The sequence below is a fragment of the Lepidochelys kempii genome, chromosome 6 (genome assembly GCF_965140265.1).
Source record: "Lepidochelys kempii isolate rLepKem1 chromosome 6, rLepKem1.hap2, whole genome shotgun sequence".
In the NCBI taxonomy this organism is placed as follows: Eukaryota; Metazoa; Chordata; order Testudines; family Cheloniidae; genus Lepidochelys; species Lepidochelys kempii.
The window spans coordinates 20,273,529-20,298,897 of NC_133261.1; the positions used below are offsets into that span (position 1 = coordinate 20,273,529).

A 25,369-nucleotide genomic window follows, 5' to 3' on the forward strand; every position below is an offset into this window, starting at 1 on the left:
ACAGTGGCAGCAGCCATTGTCAGAACACAGGGGGCAGTGTGGGACCATAGGACCGTAGCTAGGGTCTGCGCTCGTGAATGCTAACGTCCTAACTGAAAATGAATGGGGGGGGGCGTCTCCTGCTAGTCCCCACTGTCTGTGCTGTCTCTGTGCCCCACACTGGCCCCTTGCTCACTTCCGTGTCTCAGAACAGGTACCCAGGGAGAAGTACTGTCTGGGGCCAAGGCTGTGGTAAATACTAGTGTTCCCCTGTGGGAGGGAGCGGGGCTGTGCAGTTTGCAATCAAGGTCAGAGGCCTTTGCCAACACACCTCAGTCCTGACCTTCAGCTCCCCTGCTATTCCAGTCCTGAATCTCCACTAGGCTCTGCCCCGTTTCCTGCTACTACAAGCCCTTAGCCTAGGAGTAGCTCTCTCTGGGGCTGCATGTCACTGCCCAAAGAGGGAAGAACGTGAGATCCCAGCCCTCCTTACACAAAGAGCTCACAACTTCCATCCTCTCCTAAAACTGCTGGTGGAGGGAAAAGGCCAAGAGCAGCTTAAAACAACAGTTATTTTAATTGTATTTCAAAAAGAAGAAAGAGCAAAGCGGCTCTGTGAATCAAGGAAACCCTTTCCAAAGCCGTCCTGTTGGTCCCGAAGGAGCAGCGCTGTAAAGCCTGCCGGTGAGCGATGCCGTTACAGGGCACTTCCTGGAGAGAGCGACACGTCCCTGCTCTTGCTCCTTCACAGGAAATGGCCCCTGCTGAAGTGCTGGTGGTACAAGAATCCCTGAGTAACCAACCATGCAGCAGGGGAGGATCAGCCTCTGCTTTCAGTCCCCTGGGTTTTTCTGGTGTCTGCCCTCAAGCTGCTTTAACGCCCCTGGCTGTCTCTGTCCTTCAGTCCTGAGGCTGAGTTAGGTCCCCCCAACTCCCATCAGACCTTTGCGCTGTCTGGCCTCTTATCCACACACTAGCTCTAGCTGCTGGCTGAGGCCTCCATGTGCATTTGCTGCAACAGTGCTACGCTGTCCTATGGCTCTACATTTCTCACTACAAATCCCAGTCCCCTTTCAAGGTGACCACATCCTTAGCCCTGCTGGTGGTGTCCCCCCCAACCCAGTCACCACTCGACCGCATGCCGTGGGACAGCCAGGAACTCCGTGCTTGCCAGGTACCACATGATGCAGTATCTCGGTACCCAATGGCCACAACAAAATCCAGCCCCTCCTTGGCATCTGTTACTGCAATGCCCCCCTCATGGTTCTAGCGATCACAGAGACAGCCCTCACCATCTGCAATGCCATGGCCTACCTCAGCGCACCAGTTTTCCCTGGGCTTTTCCCTCGCCACCCCCCCCCCCCCCCAGTCTCTTTCAGCCCGTTCCAGGCTGAATTCTTCGTTCCTAACAATTTCCCTTGGTCCTGAACAGGTACAAAAACTAAGATCCCCAGCATTTAGATGGGACTGTAAGGCTTCAGTGAGTGGGTAGAAAGTCAGCCCTTTCCCCTGCCTTGACTGCCCCATAGAGAACACCCCAGAATGGGAGTGCTGAAGACCTGCCCAGGCCTCTGGGTTAAAGAAACTAGCTGAGCAGCATTTCCTGCTAAAGGGACACCAAGATGGCCAGTCCCATGGGAGCAATAATCCCACCGTCTCTGCTCTCCCTCTCAGAGGTCGTTTTCTGTCACGAGGCAGTAGAAGTCTGTCCTTGCTCCGTAGTTGCGTGAGCCGAGGTCAGAGATGTCTATTTCGCTCCTCTGGCCCTCTTCCAGCTGCACTTCTTCCATGATGCCAGCTGCTAATGCTGGTGGTCCATCAGGGCCAGTCATTCGAGGGGGTGGAGGGCCCCTTAAAATGGACCCACGGACACCTGCTGGGATGGAGAGAGAGTACAGATCGGTGGGGGATGGGGAACAGGACCCTCAGCTGCTCCTACTCTGTGGGAATCCCAGGAGTTCTGGCTTGCTTTGAGGGTGGAACGGGGATTTTGATAGAGACTACAGGGCTTTCCTACCACAGAACAGCAATTCTAGGGTCAATCCATACCAGCCAACAGCGGAAGAACAGGAAGTTAAAAAACCCAGGAACTAACTGTTCCTCCTAGTGAAGAGCTGTTGCCACGTCTTCCCGTCACAGTCTTCCCAATCTCCTTGCCAGTGCCCTGCAAAGCTAGAGAACAAGGCTGCCCCAGGATCCTAGCACACTGCTGCACTAGCCGAAGAAGGGGAGCTTTGCCATGCCTTGTGTGGGGATGCAGCACACAACCAGTAACTCCTGTTCCTGACACTTGGGTGCCTGAGGCCTGACAACTTGCTGTCAGGCGGCAAAGAGCACCTGGCAGAATAACCACAGTGCTCCTGTCTGAACTCCAGCCAGCTGTGCCAATCCATCATTTCTCCACTCTCCTCCTAACAAGACAATCACTGGGCGCAAACAAGCTGAGCTCTGCGATGCCAGCTGCTTGTAAATCTTTTATAAGCACAGGACTTACTTGAATCCTGTGACTAAAATTAAAATATATTTCCCGGCAACTCAGCATGTGTTAACAAACTCTGGACTGCCTCTCCAAGACCTTTGGGGCAGATACCGGTAAGCATACCTCCCTTCCACTACTCCAGCCAGCAGCAGCTCTTCCAGAGGCTTGGGAAGAGACAAGGCCCAGCAAGCATCACTCTCTTTTCGGCCTGGGAAGGAAGCGAATAGCCACTGGTACAACCTTTCCCTTCTCTTTAGCCTGTGCTCTCTTTGACGTGGTGACTTGGAGGGTATTAGACTGCTTCAGCTTGCACAGGGAAAGGGATGGGGCCTCCAATTCCTCTGCGCTTCTCAGAGCCCTAGTAAACTGCGGGGCTCTCCCCAAGAGGCCGAAAGGGAAGAGTAGGTGGCCCGTGTGCATGTTGGGGGTAAAGGGGAGGAGCTGGGGTTGGTGGCCGTCCAGGGTGATTTAGTTAGTCCCAGGCATGAATATCTTGTGTTAGAAACGGGTAGCCGATCAGGATTTAAGCACATCAAACCCAATCCAAAGTCAATGGCAAGGACAGCCCTGGGGGACTGGGAAGGAAACTCACAGCCACCTCTATGGGGGGCAGGTCAGAGTGCAAGGCTCCAGCAGGCAGATGCAGAGAGATGGGGAAGGAGGAACTGTTGAGATGGCTATCAATGGCCCTTTGTCATTGCTCAGTCCACTAATCCTGGCTGTAACCTCAGACGTGAGGTTGGAAATGGTGCTCTGAGGGGTGAACTTTGCTCCTACTTGAGCCCAGCTCCATGTGCGGAATACCAGCGGGAGGGGCACATACCCCAGGGAAGTCTGGCCCTATGGGTGCAGGTTCCTAGACACTAGGTGTTCATGGAATAAGTGGCTGCAGCCCAGCCAGTGTGTTGTGACATCCCCTTTATAGAATGGGGCTCAGAAACTATGGCAATGGGAGCCATATAAGAACACAGACAGATGGTTACAGTACCCAGGTCTCCCTCAGGATGTGGGTCTCCTCGGTACTCCAGGTAGCTACTGTGGAGAATCAGCATGGGGTCCTTGTCCTCCTCGAGCTGGATCTGAGGGTCCGCCATGATCCCCTGGTAGGACACCTTCCGTGGCAGAGCCAGGCACAACTCCTTCCAGAAATCTGACGACGGGGTCTGTAAGGAAGAGGGAGAACCCTGGTTGCATTCCCCTCCAAGCTCTGTTCGAGCCATATCCTTCGCCGAGTGCAAAGCCCCGCAACCCCTGACACGTCTCTGGACAAGTTTCAGCACCTACTTGCTGAGCACATTCTTGGGGCATATGAGCTGTGACACATGCAGCAGGTCTGGCTCCTGAAAAGTTTATGGAGACAGAACTCCTTTTTCAGCAGAGGGAGCTGGAAACTCAGCCAAAAAATCAGAGGAAAATGGAACTTTTTTAAAATTTGTATTCTGTCAAGCCTAGAGGCCGAAGCCGCGCCCAAGACCCCATTGTGTTAGCCCTGTCTGTGGCTGCAGGAAGGGACAGTCCTTACCCCACCAAGCATAGTCTAGACACACAAGGCAGCCAAAGGGTGGAAGGGGAAATGAGGCACAGAGGGGAAGTCCCTTCCCCAGAGAAGGTACCCAGCAGGTCAGTGGTGCAACTGAGAACAGGAAATAGAACCCAGGTCCCCTGACTAGATGTCCTCTGTTCTATCCACCAGAGCATCTTCCTCCCACAAACTTCTGCCCTTTCTGGGCATTCCCCACACTCCTGGGTCCCACAGAGAGCAGGGGAACAGTGTAATCCTGTCTCTTCACTGGGAATTGCACATTATCGGAACCAAGAAGGATTCGGTGCTACCTTATCTGCAGTGCCAGGATCAATTCTGGAGGAGTAAATGCTGTACAGAAGTGCCTGAGATCTGACCAATCCAGCTCCAAGAAGCTTCCAAACCCCTTCAGTCAGGGGCAAGTGTGGATGGGGCCTGCCGTCTTGGACACTGGCCGTCTGGCGTGTGCAATGCTTTCTTCTTGAAGCTGGAGGGGGCCTTGCATTTGTTCAGTGCTGCTTCACTCTGGCAGGGCTGCTCCAGCAGTACAGCTCCCTAGTGCCAGCAAGGGCGTGTCCCTGCACATGTCTGAAGCCCCAGCAACAGAGCTCTGGCAAAGGCTGTATTCAGAAGATGGCCTCTCGCCAAGCTGGGATCAGGAAAAACTAGCAGAACCTGGGTGGAGATCCTGGCAGAACTGCTGAGACTGTATGGAGGCTAGAAGCTGCAGGTCTAGGCTTGGGTTTCAAAAAGAAACAGCCGTGGGAAGCAGCAGGACTTCATTTTAGGCCCAAGAGAAAGCTTCTGTCCAGTTTTCCAAGCTAGCTTTCTAGTCCCAAACACGCTGCTCTGGAGAGAGTTAAAGTGCAGGTCTCCCTTGGACAGAACGGGGCTCCAGATCCTGTGTGTGTCGCTGAGTTCAAAGCCAAGGTCCTGGCTCTTGTAACTGCCAGATCCTGGGCTCTGGGATTTGACAGTGGAGTCTTTCCTTCTTCTGCATCGTCACCAGGAATAATGATTCTGCATGATGCCTTCCCTGCTTACATCTGTGCAAACCCATTAGCCTTCCGTGGCTTGCACTGGCATAGCTGAGGAGAGGAAGACGGGGGTTACACCAGCTGCACTGAGGGCAGAGTTAGGCCTGCAGGGCCACTATTGCTGGTGATGGTGCAGGGAGGGAAAGAGCCCAGTATGAGTTTGGGGTTGGCTGTTAGAATTCACATTTGACTTGTGAACTGAGCACTTCTGGTCTGAAATTAGAGACAAAATCCACCCAGAGCTCCAGGGAGCATGCATAATGGGGAAGTAGGAGAGGTAGGTGAGGACATGGTGCTACCGCTCTTTGCCCCCACACCTTCAAGCTGTGCCCCCAGTAGTGCAGAGAAAGTAGTTCCAGCATTTTCCCCAAATGTGGGGATTAGCTGTTCCTGTCCCATAAGTGGGACGCGCAAGGGCCAGGGACAAGCCAGCCCTAAAATGCTCTTGGTAGTGAAAGCCAAAGATTAAACTTGGCTTTGGATGCACATGTCAAAGCCATGTGAGAAAGGCAGTGTGTTCCCATGAACACAATGAGCCAAAGGGTTGAAATGGTTGGCTCCATCCTGAGTCATCCTGTGTCAGGTACACAGGGGAACATGGTAGTCTAATGAGAGAGCCCAAACGCTAACAGTGTACACCCAAGCTCTCTCCGAGAACTGGAGAGGAGTCTACAGCCAAGTGAGTGGCACCAGGGGAGTCCACGCTGATCTCTGAAGAGTAGCACCGCTGGGAATGTAGCTTTCGATAACATGACTGAAGAGGGAACGTTATTAATTGTAGGGAGTGGTTTAAAAATGCTCTACTGTCACTGTGGGCCTCACTCTTTACACTGTTAGACATCCAACCTCCTGCACAATTGTGTATCTAACTTCTCCATCCCATTACCACATCCGCAAAGGCAGCCTGGGTAAGTGTGGTCATTCCTGCACGCAGACAGGAGACTGGGGCTCTGTTCCAGCTCTGCCACTGATTTGATGTGTGTCTCTGGGCAAGTCATTTACAGCCTGAGTTTCAAAAGTCCTCAGCACCCAGCAGCTCTCGTTGTTCTCAATGGGAGCTAAGCGCTTCTGAAAATCCCGTAGCCTCCGTGTCTGTTTGGAGATGATGATCCTTCCCCAGCATTGTAGCATGTGGAGACATCTCTTAACCTACTGCCCATTGCCATCTCTCAGGTTATGGTGCCACCACGTGGCCATCTGGGTCACTACCTGGAGCTACAGCACTTCTACGAAACTCCATGCTTCTTTGCCTCTGAGCTTCCAGGCAAGGGAGGATTACGTGGATTACAGGATTTACTGTTCTTTGTGAAAAACCCCAGCCAGCAATTAATGTGGGTAATGTGTCAGTGGCCAGAGGGCTTCTCAAGGAGAGCTGCAGTGCAGGGAGCCCAGGGCAGCAGCCAAGAGGTTCAAAGGCCATGGCACTCTAATTCTGGTATTGCAGGACACTTCCAGCAAGGCTGCCTAAGGGCTTGTACACACTACCACTTAAGCTGGTATAACTTAGATCGCCCAGGGTATGAATAGCCACCCTGTTGAAGGACGTAAGTTACACTGGCGTGGACAATGCTATGTCGTCGGGAGAGCTTCTTCTGTCGACAGAGCTACCGCCTCTCATGGAGGTGGTTTTAGTCTACCGACAGGAGAGCTCTCGCCCATCGACGTAGAGCATCGTCTCCAGATGTGCTGCATCGGCGCAGCTGCGACGCTGCAGCGCTTCTAACGTAGACTAGCCCTGAGTAGCAATAGGCTTGGCCTGACAGTTCAGCACCTCTCCTTGCAGTAGGATACAGTCTGTGTGGGTTTGGGAGAATCTCTGGTTTCTCTGTTACCTCAGCAGGGTTGAAGTGGCGCTACCTGCCTTCAGAAAGGGAGGCTGCAGCATCTCTTAGTGGCCAGGAACTGACAACTAATTGGAGTTGGCTTGCCTTCCCAGTCATAGGGCTCGAGTAACCATAGCAGATGCCAAGAGGAGGATGTATGGGGCGGGACAGTGAAGTGTCCCAGCAGAGTTCAGCGGGGAAAATCCTGAAGACCCCACTCAGCCCATCTCGCTCTATTTTTCAAGCTCTGGAGTAGCAGAGTGGCCTTGGCACACACCATTGTGAGGTCAGTGAGCAGAGGGAATGTCTCAGGCCCTCCACCACAGAGAACCACGTTTGATTGTCAGTGCTTCTTGTAAAGTTTGAAATGCTGCTTTGTCAAGGAGAGTGGTACCCAGAGCCTTTCATCAGTACTGTGAGAAACCTCACTGACCAGAGCCGTCCGCTCCCACCCCACTCACAGCTTACCATTGAGCCGGCCCGCCAGAGCAGTAAGGTCAGAGCATTCTTGTGCTGCTTCAGCACATTAATGGCCACATGCTCTATCTCCCGATACTGGCTTTCAAAGGCGACAAAGATGGGTCTTTGGGACAGTTCCAACAGCCTCAACAGGCCGTCCCTGCAATACAAGGCAACCATTTCAGGGAGTTAGGAGTGCAATGAATCACGCCTGTTCAGCTTACCCATCTCTTCATTGCCCTGACCAACTGCAAAGCAATGGAAAGACTCCCATTGACTTCAGTGAGCGTTGGCTTGGAAGCTAACTGTTTTGGAAGCTGGAGTAAGGACAATAGAGGCAAGGTTTTTAGGGCTTGTAACCACATTATAGGTGGAGCTGGAAGAGATGCCTTTTGTTAAGATTGCCCAATACTGTCTATGATAAGATTGCATTAATTTGCTTATAAATTTGGCAAACTTTCACAGTTTGGACTGGAATTTTTCATGTCACGTGTCTAGCAAATGTTTTAGAAAGTTTGAGCTAAAAAGTTTAACCATTTCAGAGAACGAGATTAGGGAAGAATTTTTTTTTCACCTCTCTTTAAAAAAGAATATCTTACAATAGTTTCATTCAGAAGCTCTTGCTTTCGAACAAGAGACTTGAAATTTGGTGGGATTGGGAGGAGGTCACCATGGTGCCCAGGATGTGCCTTTTGCTGCTCCTAGGAAAATACACCCGAACCTGGCCTGGGAAAAATTGCAGTTTGCACATGCTCAGTAGAGACTTGTTAGAGTTTGGTTGCTAAACACTGAAGATTCTGTCTGCACTGAGCATGCTCTAGGTCACCGAGAAGGACTTACTTGCAGTTGCTCTCACAGCCACCACAGGCTGCTGTGGCACCAGACATAGGAACTGAGAGCAGGGAGACTCTCTCCTGTGCTCTCAGTGACTCCACTGCTGGGAACCCCAGCAGTGTGGAGGAGGAAGAGGAGGAATAACATGACTGGATTGCAGACGGGGGAGAAGAACAAGGGTGCAGTCTGCCATGCAGTCATTCTGACAATCTAGTGAGAACTACCTCTGTGCTACTAGGAGAGCAAAGCAGCAGCCTAGAACCCTGCTCAGTGACCAGCCAGTTACCTGAAGTTGTTGATGCACCAATCTTGCTCCAGGTATGCATACGAGAGAACCACAATGAGGCGCCGGCACCGGCTCACGTTCATAATCAGGTCTGCTGAAGGCTCTACAGGAGTAGGATAGGAATGAGATTCACAGTCACAGCCACGGCAAAGACTAAGCAGAGCCAGAATGGGCCACCAGCACTTCACTATTCCTCCTCCTCCTCTCCAGGAATGGCCTGCCTTAGCATCCGAACCCAAACTGAGGGCAACAGGGTGTCCTCACAAAGAGGTCCACAGTCTCTCAAACAGTTGAATTCATAACCCAGCCTGTCTTAGAGAGTAAAGTGCTCCTCTCCCAGACTCAGGTTACACTGCCGGATCTGAAGAAAGTGTTTCCCAGTGATTATAGCAGGGGACCAGGTGTCAGGACTCCTGGGTTCCATCCCCAACTCTCTCACGGAATTGTTATATGACGTTGGAGGGAACACTTGACCTTTCAGTGCCTCTCTTTTCCCATCTCTAAAACACTCGGCTATTGACATCACAGCATTCTGAATCAGTTTGTGTTTGTAATCTTTGACAGCAAGGTGTGTGGGAGAGCAAAGGGAAGTGGCATACCAGAGAGCAGATCTGCTATGCCGGGTGATGCTTCCTGGGTCCTAAAGGGCAGGTTCATTAACCTAATGTCCAGGCTGACTTCCCAGCAGTGGGAGTATGTCCATTTGCCTCCCATCTAACCTGTGGCCTGGCAGCGTCTGGGATGGTCCATACCTGAGTTGGGTAGAATGGTCTTATCATCCAGGAAGAGCTTGTAGCCGTGACGGTTCTCCAGCTGCGGCTTCATAATGAAGTTCACAAACTTCCTGTCGTCCGGGGAGTTTGCATAAGACACATACGCATCATACAGCTTCCCATCTGTGAAAAGTGCCCAGCAGAGCAAGGGAGAATGGGGGTGGCAAAAGACACACTTAACATTACAGCATGGCAGATACAGAGCTCAGTTTGTCAGCATAGACAGCCAGTTTCCTATAAGCTTCCCAACTGGGGAAGGCATTGCTAAGACACCTCAGGCTGGAATCTCTTTGGGGCAGGGCACCTGTGTTAACTTGCATACGAACTGCTGTGTCACTAGATGGAGCTACTTCCAGGATTTTTAACGACACTGAAAAACTCACCATATAGAAAACCCGATATCCCAGCCACATGGACCAGAAAGTTGCAGGGGTGGACTTTAAAATGTCCTTGTCCCCCTGAGAGGAGCAAGGCAGGAACTGGAGCAGGACCTGATCTTACACCCCAGTGTCCTGGTGACATCATCCAAATTCTTTCCCCAAAGAGGACTATACTTGTTATTACCACTGGTTTGTGCTAGCAGACCGCATAGTTTTTTTGGGACAAGAACTATCTCTTCGTAGATGCTTTGAAGAGCACCAAGCAGATGGTGGGTGCACTGTAATACAAGTAATACAAATCCCACAGCAACCCTGGCAATGGTCCCAAGTATCTGTCTTCATCAGTTCTCACCATCTCTATACTGATGTACTTTTTAATACGCAGAAATAGGAGATAAAATACACATGCACATACTCCTAGTATTCCCAGATTCTAAAAAGACACCATAATTAGAGAGACAAAGTAAGTGAGGTAATATCTTTTATGGACCACCTTCTGTTGGTGGAAGGTACAAGCTTGTACCTTTCACCATCAGAAGATGGTCCAATAAAAGACATCATCTCACCTACCTCTCATATCCTGGGACCAAATATGGCTATGGCAACCTTGCAAACAACCATAATTTGAGTTAATGTTGAAAGAATCCATTATATATTTTGAGCGAAAAATCCTTAAGAGTATTGCAATTTTAAAGAAATGACAACAAAAAGTCCCAAATAAAAATTTAGCCAAGACAGTGGATAATACAGAATTAAGGTCACCCAAACAATCTTAACTCTGCCCCACCACACTAACAACCAGAAACCTGGAGAACACTTTATCTGTCCATTACTCAGGGACATCTCATTAATGACTGCAAAAAAAATCATACTGAACTTTTGTGACGGACTGCAAAGATTATCTGTGTGCTGATGGCACAATGGGGAAGAGTTAAGGATGTCTAGGTGACGTATGTATTTGCCAACTTTCCAATGTTTAGGTGTTTCTGTAGAGTGGAATTCCTAGGATTTCTAACCTGCAATACCTTCTGCTACAGAATCACTTACCAGCTTCACTTTGACAATAATCCTAAAGGTCTTGTCTTCAAGATGGGTTGCACTGATTTAACTTAAGGTGTTACTTAAACCAATTTAGTTCAACTGGAGCAAAAGTTGAATGGGAACAGATTCAATCTAAACCACAACTGGACCTATAATGGGGAATGCAAGACAGGAAGACGGTAAATTTGCTATCAAAGGCCAAATCAGCCCAACTGGAGACACCTGGAGCAGGAAGCAGGCTTCCAGGGAGGGGTTTAACAGGAAGAGGCCTGGGCCCTTGGGGAGCAGACAGAGAGCCCAGATGCTAGGCTCTCACTGTGGGAGAGAAGGCTGGCTAAGGCCAGAGACTGGGGAAGACTGATGTCTAGCACATCTCCTGGAATGGAGAAGAGGTTAATTTCATATTGCTTTAGCCTTATTTTGGATTTTGAGTGCCCTGGAAGGGGTAGAACTGCAAGTCACCTAGACAGGGGGCTAAGTCTCTGCCACCCAGAAAGTGCTGGAGGCTGGGCGGAGCAGAGGAAGAACCGCTGGGAACTGAGGCTGCACTGCACAATGCTCGAAGGGGGCACTCAGGTAAGGATGTACTAGAACAGCCATTTTTAAACTGTAGTAAGTATCTACAGAAGTATTTGAACTGGTTTACATAAACTGGTGCAGACGTGTGTAGACAAGGCTTAACAGTGAAAAGTGTCTTTCATAAGAGTTAAAGAAACAGTACCAATTTTCATAAGAATACAGAAACTCTGTAAAGTGAATGCCATTGTATCTTTTTAGGAACATAGAATCACTTACACAGCATCTTAAGTTCACACGTGTATCTTTTTAAAGAAACCATAGGGGAAAAAAGACAGTTACTCACCTTCTTGTAATGTTGTTCTTTCGGATGTGGTGTTCACCTCCATTCCAATCAGGTGTGCGTGCACTGCATGCATGGTCGTCGGAAACTTTTTCCCTCAGCCGCTCCCCTCGGGTCAGCTAGGGAGCCTCCTGGAGTGGTGCCCTCATGGCATTCAATATAGGGCCCTGCCAACCCGACCCCCCTTCAGTCTCTTCTTGCCGGCTATTCCAACAGGGGGAAGGAGGGTGGTTATTAGAATGGAAGTGAACAACACATCTCGAAGAACAACAGTTACAAGGTGAGTAACCGTCTTTTCTTCTTCGAGTGTTTGTTCACGTCGATTCCAATCAGGTGACTCCCAAGCTCTCCCTGCGGGGGACGACTCAGAGTTAAGGAATCACTGATTGGAGAACCACCCTGCATCCTCTCTAGCATGCTGGGTGATGGCATAGTGGGTGGTAAACGTGTGCACCGAGGACCAGGTTGCCGCTCTGCAGATCTCCTGGATGGGCACCTGGGCCAGGAACGTGGCGGACGACGCTTGAGCTCGTGTTGAGTGGGCTGTAATAGCGCGGGCTGGGATCTTGGCGAGGTCGTAGCAGGTACGGATGCAGTCCCTGATCCAGGAAGAAATGCATTGTGAGGAGACCGGAGGTCCCTTCATCCAGTCTGCCACTGCTACAAACAGCTGGTTTGACTTCCTGAAAGGCTTTGTACACCCAGTCTAGAATGCTAGCGCTCTCCACATAGCTAGCGAGTGAAGCCTCTGCTCCTGTGCAGTAGCATGTGGCTTGAGATAGAAGACTGGTAGAAAAATGTCTTGGCCAATGTGGAATTGGGATACCACCCTGGGCAGGAAGGCCGGATGCAGCCTGAGTTGTACTTTGTCCTTATGGAAGACTGTGTAGCGGGGGTTGGAGGCCAACGCTTTTAACTCTGACACCCTCCTGGCTGATGTGATAACAACTAGGAATGCCACCTTCCACGAGAGATACAGAAGGGAGCATGTAGCCAGTGGTTTGAATGGGGCCCCATTAGCCTAGTGAGGACCAGAATGAAATCCCAAGCAGGTACCAGTGGTCGGGACTGTGGACATAGCCTTTCCATGCCTTTCAGGAAATGGCCCACCATAAGGTTGGCAAATACCAAGCGCCCCAACTCTCCCGGATGGAACACCAAGATGGCCGCAAGATGTACTCTGATGGATGATCCGGCCAAACCTTGCTGCTTCAGATGCAGTAGATACTCCAGGATGAACGGTATACATGCCCGAAGTGGAGGCAGGCGACTGCGCTCACACCAGCATGAGAACCTTTTCCACTTAGATAGGTAAGTGGCCCTTGTGAAAAGTTTCCTGCTACCAAGAAGCACCTCCCTCACCAATTCCGTGCATTGGAGCTCCATTGGGTTTAACTATGAAGCTTCTGAGCCACAAGATGGAAGGACTGGAGGTCCGGGTGAATGAGGCGACCGTGGTCTGGTGTGATCAGATTGGGGGCGGCAGTGCGATTGGGATGTTCACTGACCGGTCCAGGAGTGTGGTGTACCAATGTTGGCATGGCCACACCAGAGTCAGCAGAATTACCTCCGCCTTGTCTCTGCAGATCTTGAGCAGTACCTTGTGGACGAGTGGTATCGGCGGGAAATCATACATTAAACGGTCCCCCAAGGTAATGTGAACACATCCAAGATAAAGCCCGACTGTGCTTTTGGAAAGAGCAAAATGTTGGACACTTCCTGTTGCTCCTGGTGGCGAACAGGTCTACCTGGGGAAACCTGCACCTTTGGAAGATGGAATGTATGACATCTGGCCGGATGGACCACTCGTGGTTGCGAAACAACCTGCTGAGGTGGTCTGCAAGCTCATTCCGTACTCCAGGGAGATAGGACACCTCCAGTAGCACCTCCCTCACCGATTCTATGCATTCCGTGAATGGAGTGGGCTATACCAAAATCCCACAGCTGGACAGCCTCCCGCCCTGCTTGTTTATGTAAAACATGGCGGTGGTGTCAGTCAGCACTGCCATGCATTGACCCTGTATTCTGGTATGGAAGGTCTGGCAGGCTAGTCTGACTGCTCTGAGCTCCTTTATAATGATGTGGAGTGGGATCTTGGACTGCGACCACCTGCCCTGAGTCTGTAGGTCTCCTAGCTGGGTCTCCCAACCCGTTACTAAGGTCATGGACAGTTGAGGGGTGCTGAATGGTCTGCGAAGGAGTCCCATGCGAGGGTCCAGCCACTCTGGCACCGTTACTGGCACAGACTGGCACAGACTCACTCTGGCACCGTTACTACTGAATCCAAATTGTCTCGACCTGGGTGATAAGCTGAGGCGAGCCACACCTGGAGTGGTCTGAGCCTCAGCCTGGCATGCCTGACCACATAGGTGCATGCTGCCATGTGTCCCAGGAGACTGAGGCATGTCCTCGCGGTTGTGGTGGGGTATCACCTGAGAGTCTGAATGATGCCTGTCAGCGCCTGAAATCTGGACTCTGGTAGTATGGCTCTTGCCTGAACCGAGTCCAGCACCGCCCCAAATGAATTCTATTCATTGGGTCGGTGACAGCGTTGACTTGTCCACGTTGAGGAGGAGACCTAGTCTTTGGAAGGTCTCTCTGACTAACCAGACCTAGGACTCCACCTGCTCCCTGGAGCGCCCCCGCAGAAGCCAGTCGTCGAAGTAGGGATACATCTGTATCTATCTCTTGCAGAGAAAAGCTGCGACCACCAACATGCACTTGGTGAACACCTGAAAGGCCGTCGATAAACCGAATAGGAGCACCGTGAACTGATAGTGTATGCGGTCAACAACAAACCTCAGGAAACATCTGTGGGCCAGCCAAATGGCTATATGAAAGTACGTGTCTTTCATGTCGAGGGTGGCATACCATTCCCCCGGATCCAGGGAAGTGATAATCGTGCTCAGGGAGACCATTCGGAACTTCAACTGTACCATGAACTGGTTGAGTCCTCGTGGGTCTAAGATGGGTCTGAGACCCCCCCTTTTCCTTGGGGATTAGGAAATAGTGAGAGTAGAATCCCTTGTCCTTTAGCTCTTGAGGAACCTCCTCCACTGTCCCTATGGTGAGGAGCAATTGCACCTCCTAGCTAAGGAGTTGTTCGTGAGAAGGGTCCCTGAAGAGGGACGGGAAAGGGGGTTGGAGGGATGGGGAGGAGCAGAATTAGAGAGCATATCCCACTTCTATCATGCAAAGAACCCAGCGGTCCAATGCTGTATGGGATCACGCATGGTAGAAGTGGGATAGACAGTTCAGAAAGTGGGGGAAGGATCCGGGATAGTGGTGGGTGCGCTGTCCTCAGGTGTCCCTTCAAAACCCTTGTTTGGATCCCGATGATGGCTTGGTCAAGCCCTGCCCCTGGCCTGAGGGAGGGTTAGAAGGTGTACGCCTATTGTTCCTGCCCCTACGGTGGTATGTATCCTGCCTCGGGAGGGGCTGGTATTGCCTCTGTTGCCGCTGAGGTTGAGGCTTGAAAGGCTTTCTCTGGGTAGCAGGCATGTGCATCCCCAGAGATTTCATCGTTGCCCTCGAGTCTTTTAGGCTGTGAAGCCTTGAGTCTGTCTGGTCCGAAAACAGCCCTACACCCTCAAAGGGAAGGTCCTGCAGGGTCTGTTGAACTTCCGGGGAAAGCCCAGAAGCTTGGAGCCATGTGGTTCTCCTCATGACCACCCCAGAGGAAATGGTACATGCCATCAAGTCTGCCGAGTCAAGGGAGGCCTGTAGGGATGTCCTGGCTGCTCCCTTCCCCGCTTCAACCAGAGCTGAGAACTCCGCTTTTGACTCTGCGGGGAGCAACTCTTTGTACCTGGACATAGAGTCCCAAGAGTTAAAGTTATACCTGCTGAGGATAGCCTGCTGGTTGGCTATCCTCAGCTGTAGGCCCCCCGCAGCATATACTTTCCTGCCAAAGAGGTCCATACATTTGGCCTCCTTAGCCTTGGGTGCTGGCGCTTGTTGCCCCTGGCACACCTTCTCATTCACCACTGAGACCACCAGGGAGGAAGGGTGGGAGAAAAAAATACTCCTGTCCCTTGGAGGGAACGAAGTACTTTCTCTCCACGTCCCTCACAGCAGGCGGAATGGAGGCTGGAGTCTGCCACAGGGTATTATAATTGTTATGGATAGTTTTAATGACAGGCAATGCCACTCTGGAAGGACCCTCTGGGGCAAAAATGTCCACCATTGGGTCCTCCACCTGTAGGCCCATGTTACGGGCAATGTAGCGGAGCAGGTCCTGGTGCACCCTGTGGTCAATGGGCAGAGGACCTGAAGCTGACACTCCTGCCACTGCCTCCTCAGGCGAGGATGATGAGGAAGCAAGTGTGGGGACAGGGTCCTCATGGCCCTGTATCTGCCTGGGTTGTTCCTGGGTTGCACTGGACTTCTCCATTGGTCCGACCCGGTTGGATGTGTCCTGGGCTATGGGTGGTTCAGGAGCCGGTTCTGCCGTCTCCTCTGTAGTATGAGGGGGTGGTCTGGAGAGGGTCGCTTCTGTAACCCGAGGGGCAGGTCTATCCATCGGTGACTGGGAAGGGTGATTTCCCGGGGCCACCAACCTAGAAGCCTGGGCTTGATGGTAAGCCCAGAGGGCCCAGAAGGGCCATTGTGCGGCAGGCGCTTACCGGATCTAGGTCTACTGCGCCTTGAGTAATGTGGGTCGGCATCCGAATCCGAAGATCCCGAGGGTGACTCCACAGCAGTGCCGACAACCCCTGTGCCAATGGTCAGTGCCGTGAAGAGGAGGTTGGGGATTGGTGATGCAACGATCGCACTGAGGATTAGTGCCGGCAGTCCCATGACCGAGACCGGTGCCATGCATCTGGTGCCAGGGAAGAGCTGCTGGGCTTCTGTGCCACATGTCGGTGCTGGCCCTGCAAGGGTGTTTGAGATTGGTGCCGACCCCTCGGTGCTGATGACATAGATCGTTGCACTCCCGGTGCCATGCAATCTTGTACTGAGGCCGGTGCTGGGGAGTGTTGTGGCGATGGAGACCTGGAACAGTGCCAGTCCAGCGACGAGAAGAGCCTCATCAACACGGGCTTGTCTTTAGACAGCACCCATCTAGGTGGTACTGGAGGCTTCTGTCTAATGGCCAGGGGCTGAGGTGCTGATGAGCTCCTTAGCAGCCTCGAAAGTGTCCGAGGTGGAGGGGGGCTCCAACACCTCCACCAGGCACTGAGGTGCTGGAGAGTCACTGGGCACCAGAGTCGATAGCACGAGCTCTTGCTGCTTGGGAGCTGAGTCCTTCCTCTGGAGCAGCAAAGCCTCCCCTGATGGTCTCACTCTCTGAGGATCGCGCCCTCTGTCCGCTTTCTTATGGCGCTTGTGGGGCACTGGAGATGTGGATCGGTGCCAGGGCACCGCTCTTTGCTGCGGTGCCGGGGATCTTCAGTGCCGATGGTCTCTCGCACTGTAGTCATTCCTTGGCACCAATTCGCAGACAGACACCGGGGCGCTCCGCACCGAGCTCAGGCCTGGGCCTTGGCAGTCAGGTGCCGCTGGACGGAGTGCAGCTTCCATCAGTAACTGTTTTAAACGAAGTTATGTTCCTTTCTAGTTCTAGGCTTGAAAGCTTTACAAATCTTGCAGCACTCAGACCGATGCGCCTCCCCTAGACATTTCAGGCACGAGTCGTGGGGATCGCTATTAGGCTTGAAGCATGCCCTGAAGCCCAAGGTGAGGGTGTGGGGATAGGAATGATCCCACTCTCCAATTTCTATACTAACTACTAAAACAAGAAACTGGGTAGGACTAAGTAATAGGCTAAGGGAACACCTGCAAGAAAACGAACGCACTTCCAATGCTACCACAGACAGTAAGAAGGAACTGAAGTGGGGTCAGGTCAGCAGGGTTATATATTGAGCACCATTCCATGGGGCTCCCTAGCCGACCCAACGGGAGCTGCTAAGGGGGAAAAGTTTACAATGACTGTGCATGCAGCATGCGCACACCTGACTGGAATCAACGTGAACAAGCACTCGAAGAAGAATGTCATTCCTGAAACTCCCTGAGTGATTTGCTGCAAACTTTTTTGAAGAACTGAGCCTCCAGATGAGATGTGGTATAGGAATTTTCAAGTTGACTGGTTTGGCTGTGGTGGAGTGGATTGACAAATCATGCTTTTAAGAGGAAGCTAGCATCAACCTTAACTCGACATACGGAGTAGCCTCCGTTCACAACGTACTGAACCAAGAGGAGAGAGACTCTATTAGAGGAAGAAGGAGTCACAATCCAGACACATTAGGGATTATCTTAAAAAAAAAAAAAAAGTCTCTGCTATATGGAGCACTCTGGGCAAGCTAGGAGGAGGCAGGCTGGCCCTTGGGTGGGAGTCACCCTGTGGGCAAGTGGAGGCTGGAAGATCCCCTGGGTCCGGGGCAATTCTAGTTCACGTCTGCTTTCCAATCCCTTTCTCATGAAGCCTTTAGAGAAGCAGCAGAAGCCCAGAATGTCTGGATCATTGAGTCTTTCCCCGTCTCCCTCATACCCAAAGTGCAAATGGCACTGAAAGCCAGATTCACAAAAGTCCTAAGGGTTACCATTGATCTCCAGCTCCCCGTAACGGTTCCTGTACCAGAGCAGCATATTCAAGCGGCACTTCACATAGATCACAGCCATGAGCAGCAGCAGCCCTAGGATGAGGAGGGCTGCCAGCACTGCACTCACATGTCCAGCAGCTTCTGCAATTACAGGGAAGGGCATTTTCAGTACATTTAGCATTTGAACTAAAGGAATTTATACCTTGGTGAATGAGGAATTTGGGGTAGGTTATGGTCTGCAGAGGGAAGAACTGAACAGAGGTTACTGGCCTCAAAGCTCTTAGCTAAAACCACGTGTTGTCATATTACAATCTAGTAAAACAGTTGAAGCGTCTGCCTGTGGATGCTGCCCTGCACGTACATGGGATGGACTCTCATCTAATGGGTTTTTTACAGCTCTAGCCACCAACGTGAAGAGTGGCTCAGCTGCCTCAGCTTAAAGAAGGATCACAGTGATCGGTGATACAGGCTCCGTGATCTAAAGGGGCCCCCAAATACTGTGACAGCAGCCTAGAAACAGATGAGAGGGTTTGGGGTCCAGGATATTTGGTGCTTCCTGGCTACAGTCAGTCACAGTGTGAGAGCTGAATTCTCCTTCTTCAGAATGGGACTAATGAATCCCTTGACTATGGCATCCATGCCTGCACGCACGCACACCACAAATCTGGAGAGACTATGTTCAGTTGGGCTGAATCCAGAGATTCCCCATCATCAACTCCTTCTCACAGTTCTTTAAAACAAAGAAGTCTTGACCTAAGTGACTAGCCTCCTGGAGGCAGCCCCATCTCCAGGGCTTCAGGTTACGGTGCCATCATATGGCACCATATTCTGTCAGTATATTGAAAGAGAGCATCTTTACATAATAAAGCCCCCTTTGCTCCCCCCCTCCCCCATGCCAATAGCGTCTCATTGCTGGAGGGTTTACTTTCAAAAGAGCAACAGCTGAGAAAATTTGGCAGTAAGTTCAGGACTTGCCGCAGCAAGTCCCTGAAAGGGTTAACGCACACTGCATGTTCCTTTAAACCCAAGAGCTAATCAAAGTAGGTCCTGCCACTCAGTGTCCTGGCTGGGCAATTCCACACACACAGTGGCTGCGTTATTACTCAGTGTATGCAGCATGGCAAGCAGGACTGCTCCAGAAGGGGGGTTCCAAAGTATCCTCTTGCTCACAGCGCAGAGATCCAAGGGAGTCTTGACAAGCCCACCGTGAAAGTCTCACTGCTAAACTGACTTCATGCTCTGGTTATTTCATTACTGCCAAGACAACAGCCTCTTCACTCTACAGCCAGGCTGCCCGAGGACTAGTCAGCCTCAGCCCTGCAGCAATCCCAGGGCCGTCCTTCCCTGTTTAACAGGTATGGTGTGAGTGCGACACAACAGTGGGTTTATGGACTCTGATTAGGGCTGCAGACTTGTCGTAACAGATTTTAAATAAAAAATCATGGAGCAGGCATGGTAAATTTAGTAAAAGTCATGGGGCTTGTGACTTGGGTAAAAAATGCTGCAACAAATGAGGGGGGAGCTGGAGCATGAGCCAGCCCCACACTAACCCTACAACAGTGGCTCATGTCCTTCAGAGCTGGCCTGGCTCTGGGCTCTGTGACCCCCTCGCTCCTGTCAAGTTACAATGCCACTCAATCAGATGTGATCTGGATGCCCCCCAGCATGATGGCCCAGCTGCCCCTCCAAACCTGGGCAGTACCGTGACCCTATGTGCCAGGTTGCAATGTCCAGGATGTGGAGCAGGGCCCAGCTGCAGCAGCTACCGCTGCAGAGTGAGTTTATTAAAATCACGGACAGAAAGAGAAATCCGAGACAAACAGGAAAATCACAGTATCCAAGAGGTTCTTCCCACTGTGACAAATCTGGAGCCCTAACTATGTGTGTCTGAGGTCCACTGAGATCCCACTGTGTATCTGAGGTCAAGATCTCCCTAGATTCCATTGGAATTTATTTTTAGGGGGGTCATTTTTTTACTCTGGACAGCCTGTGAGGCACTCAGCATCTCTCACTCAGTCTGCAATATTAGAGCTAGTTACTGTGAAAGTGTTAGTCAGGATATTCAAGTTACTCCCAACTCATCTCAGAAATACCTGTAGCATTCTCTTTCCACCATAGACTGGCCAAACCTTGTTGAAAGGCCTTATCTAGTAGACACCATCACAAATGGTATAGTAACCCCTTCCTTGCACCATTATCAGCGTGCTGTAAATGCCCAAAGAGCTACCTGATCTCTGTAGTGTGAAAGTGGCTGTGGTATTCCTAACCCAGCAGGCAAACACACCGTAGTCCTCGTCGCTTGTCAGGTTCACCCCCAGAAGGCTGGACGTGAACTTCTCTGTTCCGTTATCACCGATCCTGAGGGACAAAAGAGGCTAGCATCAGTGCAGTGCTACAGCGTACACTTTCATGGAAATGGTTTCCTATTTTAACTAGGAGACTGAAGAGAACAAGAAGGAGCTTCCAGTTAGAGTTCTGCACGTAGCCTACAGGAACTCGGTTTTGTCATTCTGCTATACTGTAGGGAACAATTCAGCCTGGAAAGGGAGAAGGACTGGATAGAAGGATAGTGCTGTCCACCTCTAAGCTCTGATAGGATTCTGTGATCTTCTTGAATGTCTTTACTTTAGAGTTAGCCTTTTGTTCCTTTACACACGAAATCATTAGCCAGGGTCCAGTTCAGCAGGAATCCACCTTGCACTTAGAGACCAAAGCCAAGATTTTAAAAAATAGCATCCTAAAGTCGGCATCCTAATAGTCATCCTAAATCTATAATTAGAATCTAACTTTCAGTGGCAGGAAAGCCTTCAAAAAGGTAGGAATTGCTTTGCTGGACTTCCCATTGCCTGGCCAACAAAGGAGATGGATAAATGTGTCTGTGTGTGTGTGCACACACCCCCTCCCGGCTAACAATGACCTCCAACAAGGAAGAACTTCAGATGACTTGCCTAAGATGGGTTAAGCTGCTGGCCCTACTTTCCATTCATGCTTGGCCATCATCACACCCCTCATAGCTGCAACTCCTGCTGGCAACAGGGATAATGTACTTGGCCGCAGTGTAGAAGTGGCCCAGGGTTCAACGTGCTGCTAGCCTTGTGTCTTTAGCTCTCTCAAACCAGTATGCCCCTCTGGGAGCAGGGAACATGCTCCGGTAGAAAAGAGTTTTCGCAAGTGAAACACCACAAAGCTCAGGATAACTACTGTAAAGCAAGGAGACCTGTTGGGAGCTGTTGAAAGCTCTATGGCTTTCACAGTGGAGCAGCAAAAGGTTAGCTAGTAGATATGCCTCTGTAACTGAGGGGAAAATACACAGGGCCAGATTCTGCTCCCACTGACTCTAGTGTCCTACTCAATGGAGCTTCGCTGATCACAGTGGCTTTATTCTGGTGGCATTGACATCAGAATCTGAGCCAGAGCATGTAGCAGCCCTCGGACCCCACACTTTGTGCTGCAGAGAGTCTTGTGTTTAATTCACTGAGCCATAATATAAAATGGGCAGAAACATCAGCTGGCCTACATGTTTTGTGGGGCTTGGTTTATTTTTTTTCCACATCGTGCTTCACTGTTTATCTGTGTCTATGGAATTACAATTTTTAGAACATACCTTAGAGAAAGAGGATAAATAGAACAGTGTGCTTGTACTCCAGAGACATGAGTTCAAATCTTGTGTCAGTCACAAATTAATAGATGTTGGGTGATCTTGGCCACTTCTCAGTTGTACCCAACCTCCACCTAAAAAGCTGACATCACTGGCATATTTCCTCAAGAGGCCCAGGATGGGAAGTGTGAGTCAGGACTGAAGTGCCCTCAGATGTAGAGGGAAGGCCAGGACTGGAATAGCAAGGGTGCTGCAGATCAAGACTGATCAACTCAGGGGTGTGAAATAGCTCTGCCCCCCCTCCCACCTCAAGCAATGCAAGTTTTTGCATTGTCCACACCAGCACTTCCGCTTCTCGCCAAGGAAGAGTAATTATGCAGACAGAAGAGTGCTCTCCCGTCGGCATATTGCGTCTTCGCCAGATGTGCTGCAGCTGCGCCGATGTAGCGCTGTGGTGTAGACTTGCCCTCAGGTGCATTGTCTGAGCTGTGGACAAGACTAACGGGGTATTCTAGGTCAGGACTCAAGTGCCCTGGCAGAGCTGTGGGTGGGCCTAGAAGAACAGAGGTGCTGCAGATGAGGTCTGAGGCGCACTAGCAGAGCTGTGCGGGGAAGCCAGGGCTAGAAAGGGACGTGGCTTGGATCGGCACTTTGGCTAAGAGGATGTCTTGCTGGAGGTTTGAGCAATGGTACCCTGGGGTCCAGGACTCATCTGAAGTTGACCTTATCAATAGGAAACTGCTCAGTGGAGACTGTGTTATTGATTGTGGGTCCAGAACTCCCAGTGAACGGTGGCTCACTGGATGCATGAATGCTATTTAAGCAATGATTGAAGCAATTTGCCCTGCCTGTCAGTAGCCACCTCAGTGCCTCTTTCTATTTATAGACAGGTCAGATTCCTTACCAGTCTTTTTCCTCGCTGGTGTATTGGCTGCTCTCTTTGCCTAGCCAGTGGCCATCTTTCATCCATTGCAGGACGGGGTTGCACTGCTGCTGAAAGGGCAGCCGCACAGTACAGTTCAGTGTTATCTGGCTTCCCAAGGCAGGCTCCAAAGTCTGGTTGCTGGATGGGAAGAGGACTTCTGGAGGCACACTGCACAGATCTACACGGGAGGGGAAGGAAATGCTGAGAGAGAGAGTCTTTAAAGGGACAGCATCCATTTAAAAATAAGTCTCACATCTCTTCAGTTTACACCTAATATTAAATCCTTTCCTTTATAATAGAACAACATCTGTTTTCTCCTGTCTTCCTTTGTGCCTCTGACAGCACTCTCTAAAGTCAGTCAGTTCTGCACCCGAAATGAAGAAATTGGTCACATGGTTAGTAAAATGAGTAGCAGATCCACATTGCTGATAATACAGACATGCAAAATGCCCCAACTGCCCAGCCATACAGTCTGTTTGTAACACACTGGTGTAGGGTGTGTGGCCATGTTTTTCCCCCTCAGCACCTGGTTCCCAATGACTAGAACAGCCTCCTACTTGCTAACAAAATGCCTCCTATAGCACAAGGCGTAGGGAATTGTGTTGAAGGTTTCCCCACAGACAACTAAGGTGTCTAGGCTGTGTTGTGCACATGTGCAGTGTCTTACACCTTTTGTTAGTGAAAGTTGGTTAAAATGTGTCACTTCTGAAATGACAATGATACATACAGAGCAAGTGACTTTCACTCACATTTGCACCCATATTTGCCATTTCCTCTCCAGCTCTAAGGATTAGTGCAGACCATGGCAAAGAGCTACTTGCCCTCTAAAAGAGGCAATGTCTTGGGAGCTGAGCAGTGGGCGGGCAGCATCATGCCCTATCTCCTCATGGCTGCTGCTTTTCCTCTTCAAAGCAGCAGCCTCCTCTCTGTGCCCGACTCAACTCCCACTGCAGTCAAGAGTAATATTTCAAAGGGAATTGAGGCGTTTGACCCTTTACAGCTGGTGCAAGAGCCTTTTCCTCTGCATTTTGCACCATCTGTAATGGCTTCCCTGTACCGCTCCACCTCGTCGAATCTATGTCGCAAACCACTTTACTCCCCTGTCCCCCTCTCCTGTGTTGCTCATTCGCTATTTCATTCTGTCAAAGCACAGCTCGTGAGGCTTGCAGCCTTTGCTTCCTCCTCAGTTATGTTTCCATACTAGTGAGTAGTCAGGGGACTGTGTATACTTGCTCTTTATCACCTCCATTTAGGATTTATTTTGGTCCCTGCTGCTGCCCTAGTTTCTTTTTAAATTCAGTGAACAGATGCTCGGAAATGGGTGAGTATTTAGTGGGGGAGGTGGATTACAGTACACTATAAGTATTGTTTTAATACTTCCTGTCAAAGCAAAGCTACCTATGCAAGGGCACTTATTCCTGCAATTCCCCCCTCCTACACTCATGGAGGTTTGCTTCCTGAGCGTCAGAGGCGCAGAATAGGACGCTCTGTGTGTGTGTCTAATAAGCCAGAAGTAACATAAGCAGTCAAACGGCCTCTTCTGAAGCACAGCAATATTACTCCCTGCAACAGCCAGCAGGAGGCATCAGTGTTTCAAGCCAGGTATTTAATCTTGGCTCTGCAGCTATATATGTGGGTGACTTCCCCCAGCCCTACCTTCCATGGTCAGCCTGATGGTGCAGTTTCTGTGGCCGTTCAGGTAGAGTGTGCAGGTATAGTTCCCGGCACCGCCAGCCTGCAGACACTGGAAGGTGGCGTGCTGCGCAGGTGGCTCTGTGCGGAGGGGTGCAGCAGGTTGCAGTCTTTGCTCCACAGGAGGTTAAAGTCTGAGCTGGACCGGAGGAGCTAGAGGCTCAGCTCGTCCAGTGGACAGAACAAATGATTACCAGGCTCCTGCTGCCTCTACACATTGCGATCATAGAAGCGGTCGAGGTCCTGGCAGGACAGATCCAAGGCTGGTGGGAATGACACAGGAATAAGTTAGAAATGAAATACACTGGGTTAAAATGTAACAGCTTGCACAGTTAGTAGCATGCTCCACACACACTGTGGAGGCGGGGTGGGCAATCAATGTTCCCCACTACCAGGCGTACTGCAGAGATGACAAATGTCTGCTGGGCCGGCTGAAAGAAACTAGTTATTTGTATTATAACTAGTCTGTATTATTTGTGTTGTATTATAGTAGTACATAGAGGTCCCAAGCAAGACTGTGTTAGGTGCTATACATACAGGAAGAGACAGACCCACCGCAGAGAGCATAGATTCCTAACAGATAAGCCGGACAAAGGAAGAGTTATTATCCCCATTTTACAGATGGGAAAACTGAGCCTCAGGCACTAAGTGACTTGCCCAAGTTCATGCAGGAAGCCTGTGGCAGAACAGGGAACAGAGCCTACCTCTCCTGAGTTCCCATCCAGGGACTTAATTCCTCCCTGGAATAAGTGTGGACTGGCTGACATCAGCACTGCAGAGAGTGGAGAACAAATCTTCACCTGGCAGGTGATCAGGCAGGTGCCATGAGAAGGAATCAAGGGCATGGCTGGCAGATAAAGGCTCTGCAAGTAAAATTGCTAATGGGATGCTTCTAATCCTAGACCTACTGACTTCTCCAAGACACAGGAGGTTACACAATAGCTCTTAATGCCATTACTAACCCAGTCTCTAGCATGGCCAGGTTTATTCTATGGAAGTTTTGTCAGACCCATATCTTCTAGCTGACCTTCAAGCCCTCTGCCTTGTCTCCCTCTGTAGTAAAACCCCCACCACACTTCCAAAGCAGCACTAGCTGGGGCAGGTTTCCGAGGCAGGGCCGGGTACCTGCTGATATGTAAA

At 50.7% G+C, this 25,369-nt stretch overlaps 1 protein-coding gene across 7 annotated transcripts in view; it reads right to left on the minus strand.

Moving 5' to 3' along the window:
* Window positions 1-580: 580 nt before the first annotated feature.
* The window catches only part of SIGIRR (single Ig and TIR domain containing), a 41,863-nt gene continuing 17,074 nt past the window's right edge, over window positions 581-25,369 (minus strand). For 4 of the 7 annotated variants that reach the window (XM_073347012.1, XM_073347014.1, XM_073347013.1 and 1 more), the window contains 9 exons: window positions 24,194-24,492; window positions 22,517-22,715; window positions 20,242-20,372; window positions 18,015-18,155; window positions 9,172-9,315; window positions 8,420-8,522; window positions 7,309-7,459; window positions 3,447-3,621; window positions 581-1,855 (listed from right to left, as the gene is read on the minus strand). In XM_073347012.1, coding sequence (XP_073203113.1) covers window positions 1,650-1,855; window positions 3,447-3,621; window positions 7,309-7,459; window positions 8,420-8,522; window positions 9,172-9,315; window positions 18,015-18,155; window positions 20,242-20,372; window positions 22,517-22,715; window positions 24,194-24,200 — 1,257 coding nt within the window. In that variant the 5' untranslated portion in view covers window positions 24,201-24,492 and the 3' untranslated portion in view covers window positions 581-1,649. The remainder of the gene's footprint in view (window positions 1,856-3,446; window positions 3,622-7,308; window positions 7,460-8,419; window positions 8,523-9,171; window positions 9,316-18,014; window positions 18,156-20,241; window positions 20,373-22,516; window positions 22,716-24,193; window positions 24,493-25,369) is intronic. The other 3 variants (XM_073347017.1, XM_073347019.1, XM_073347018.1) reach the window with 3 other exon arrangements.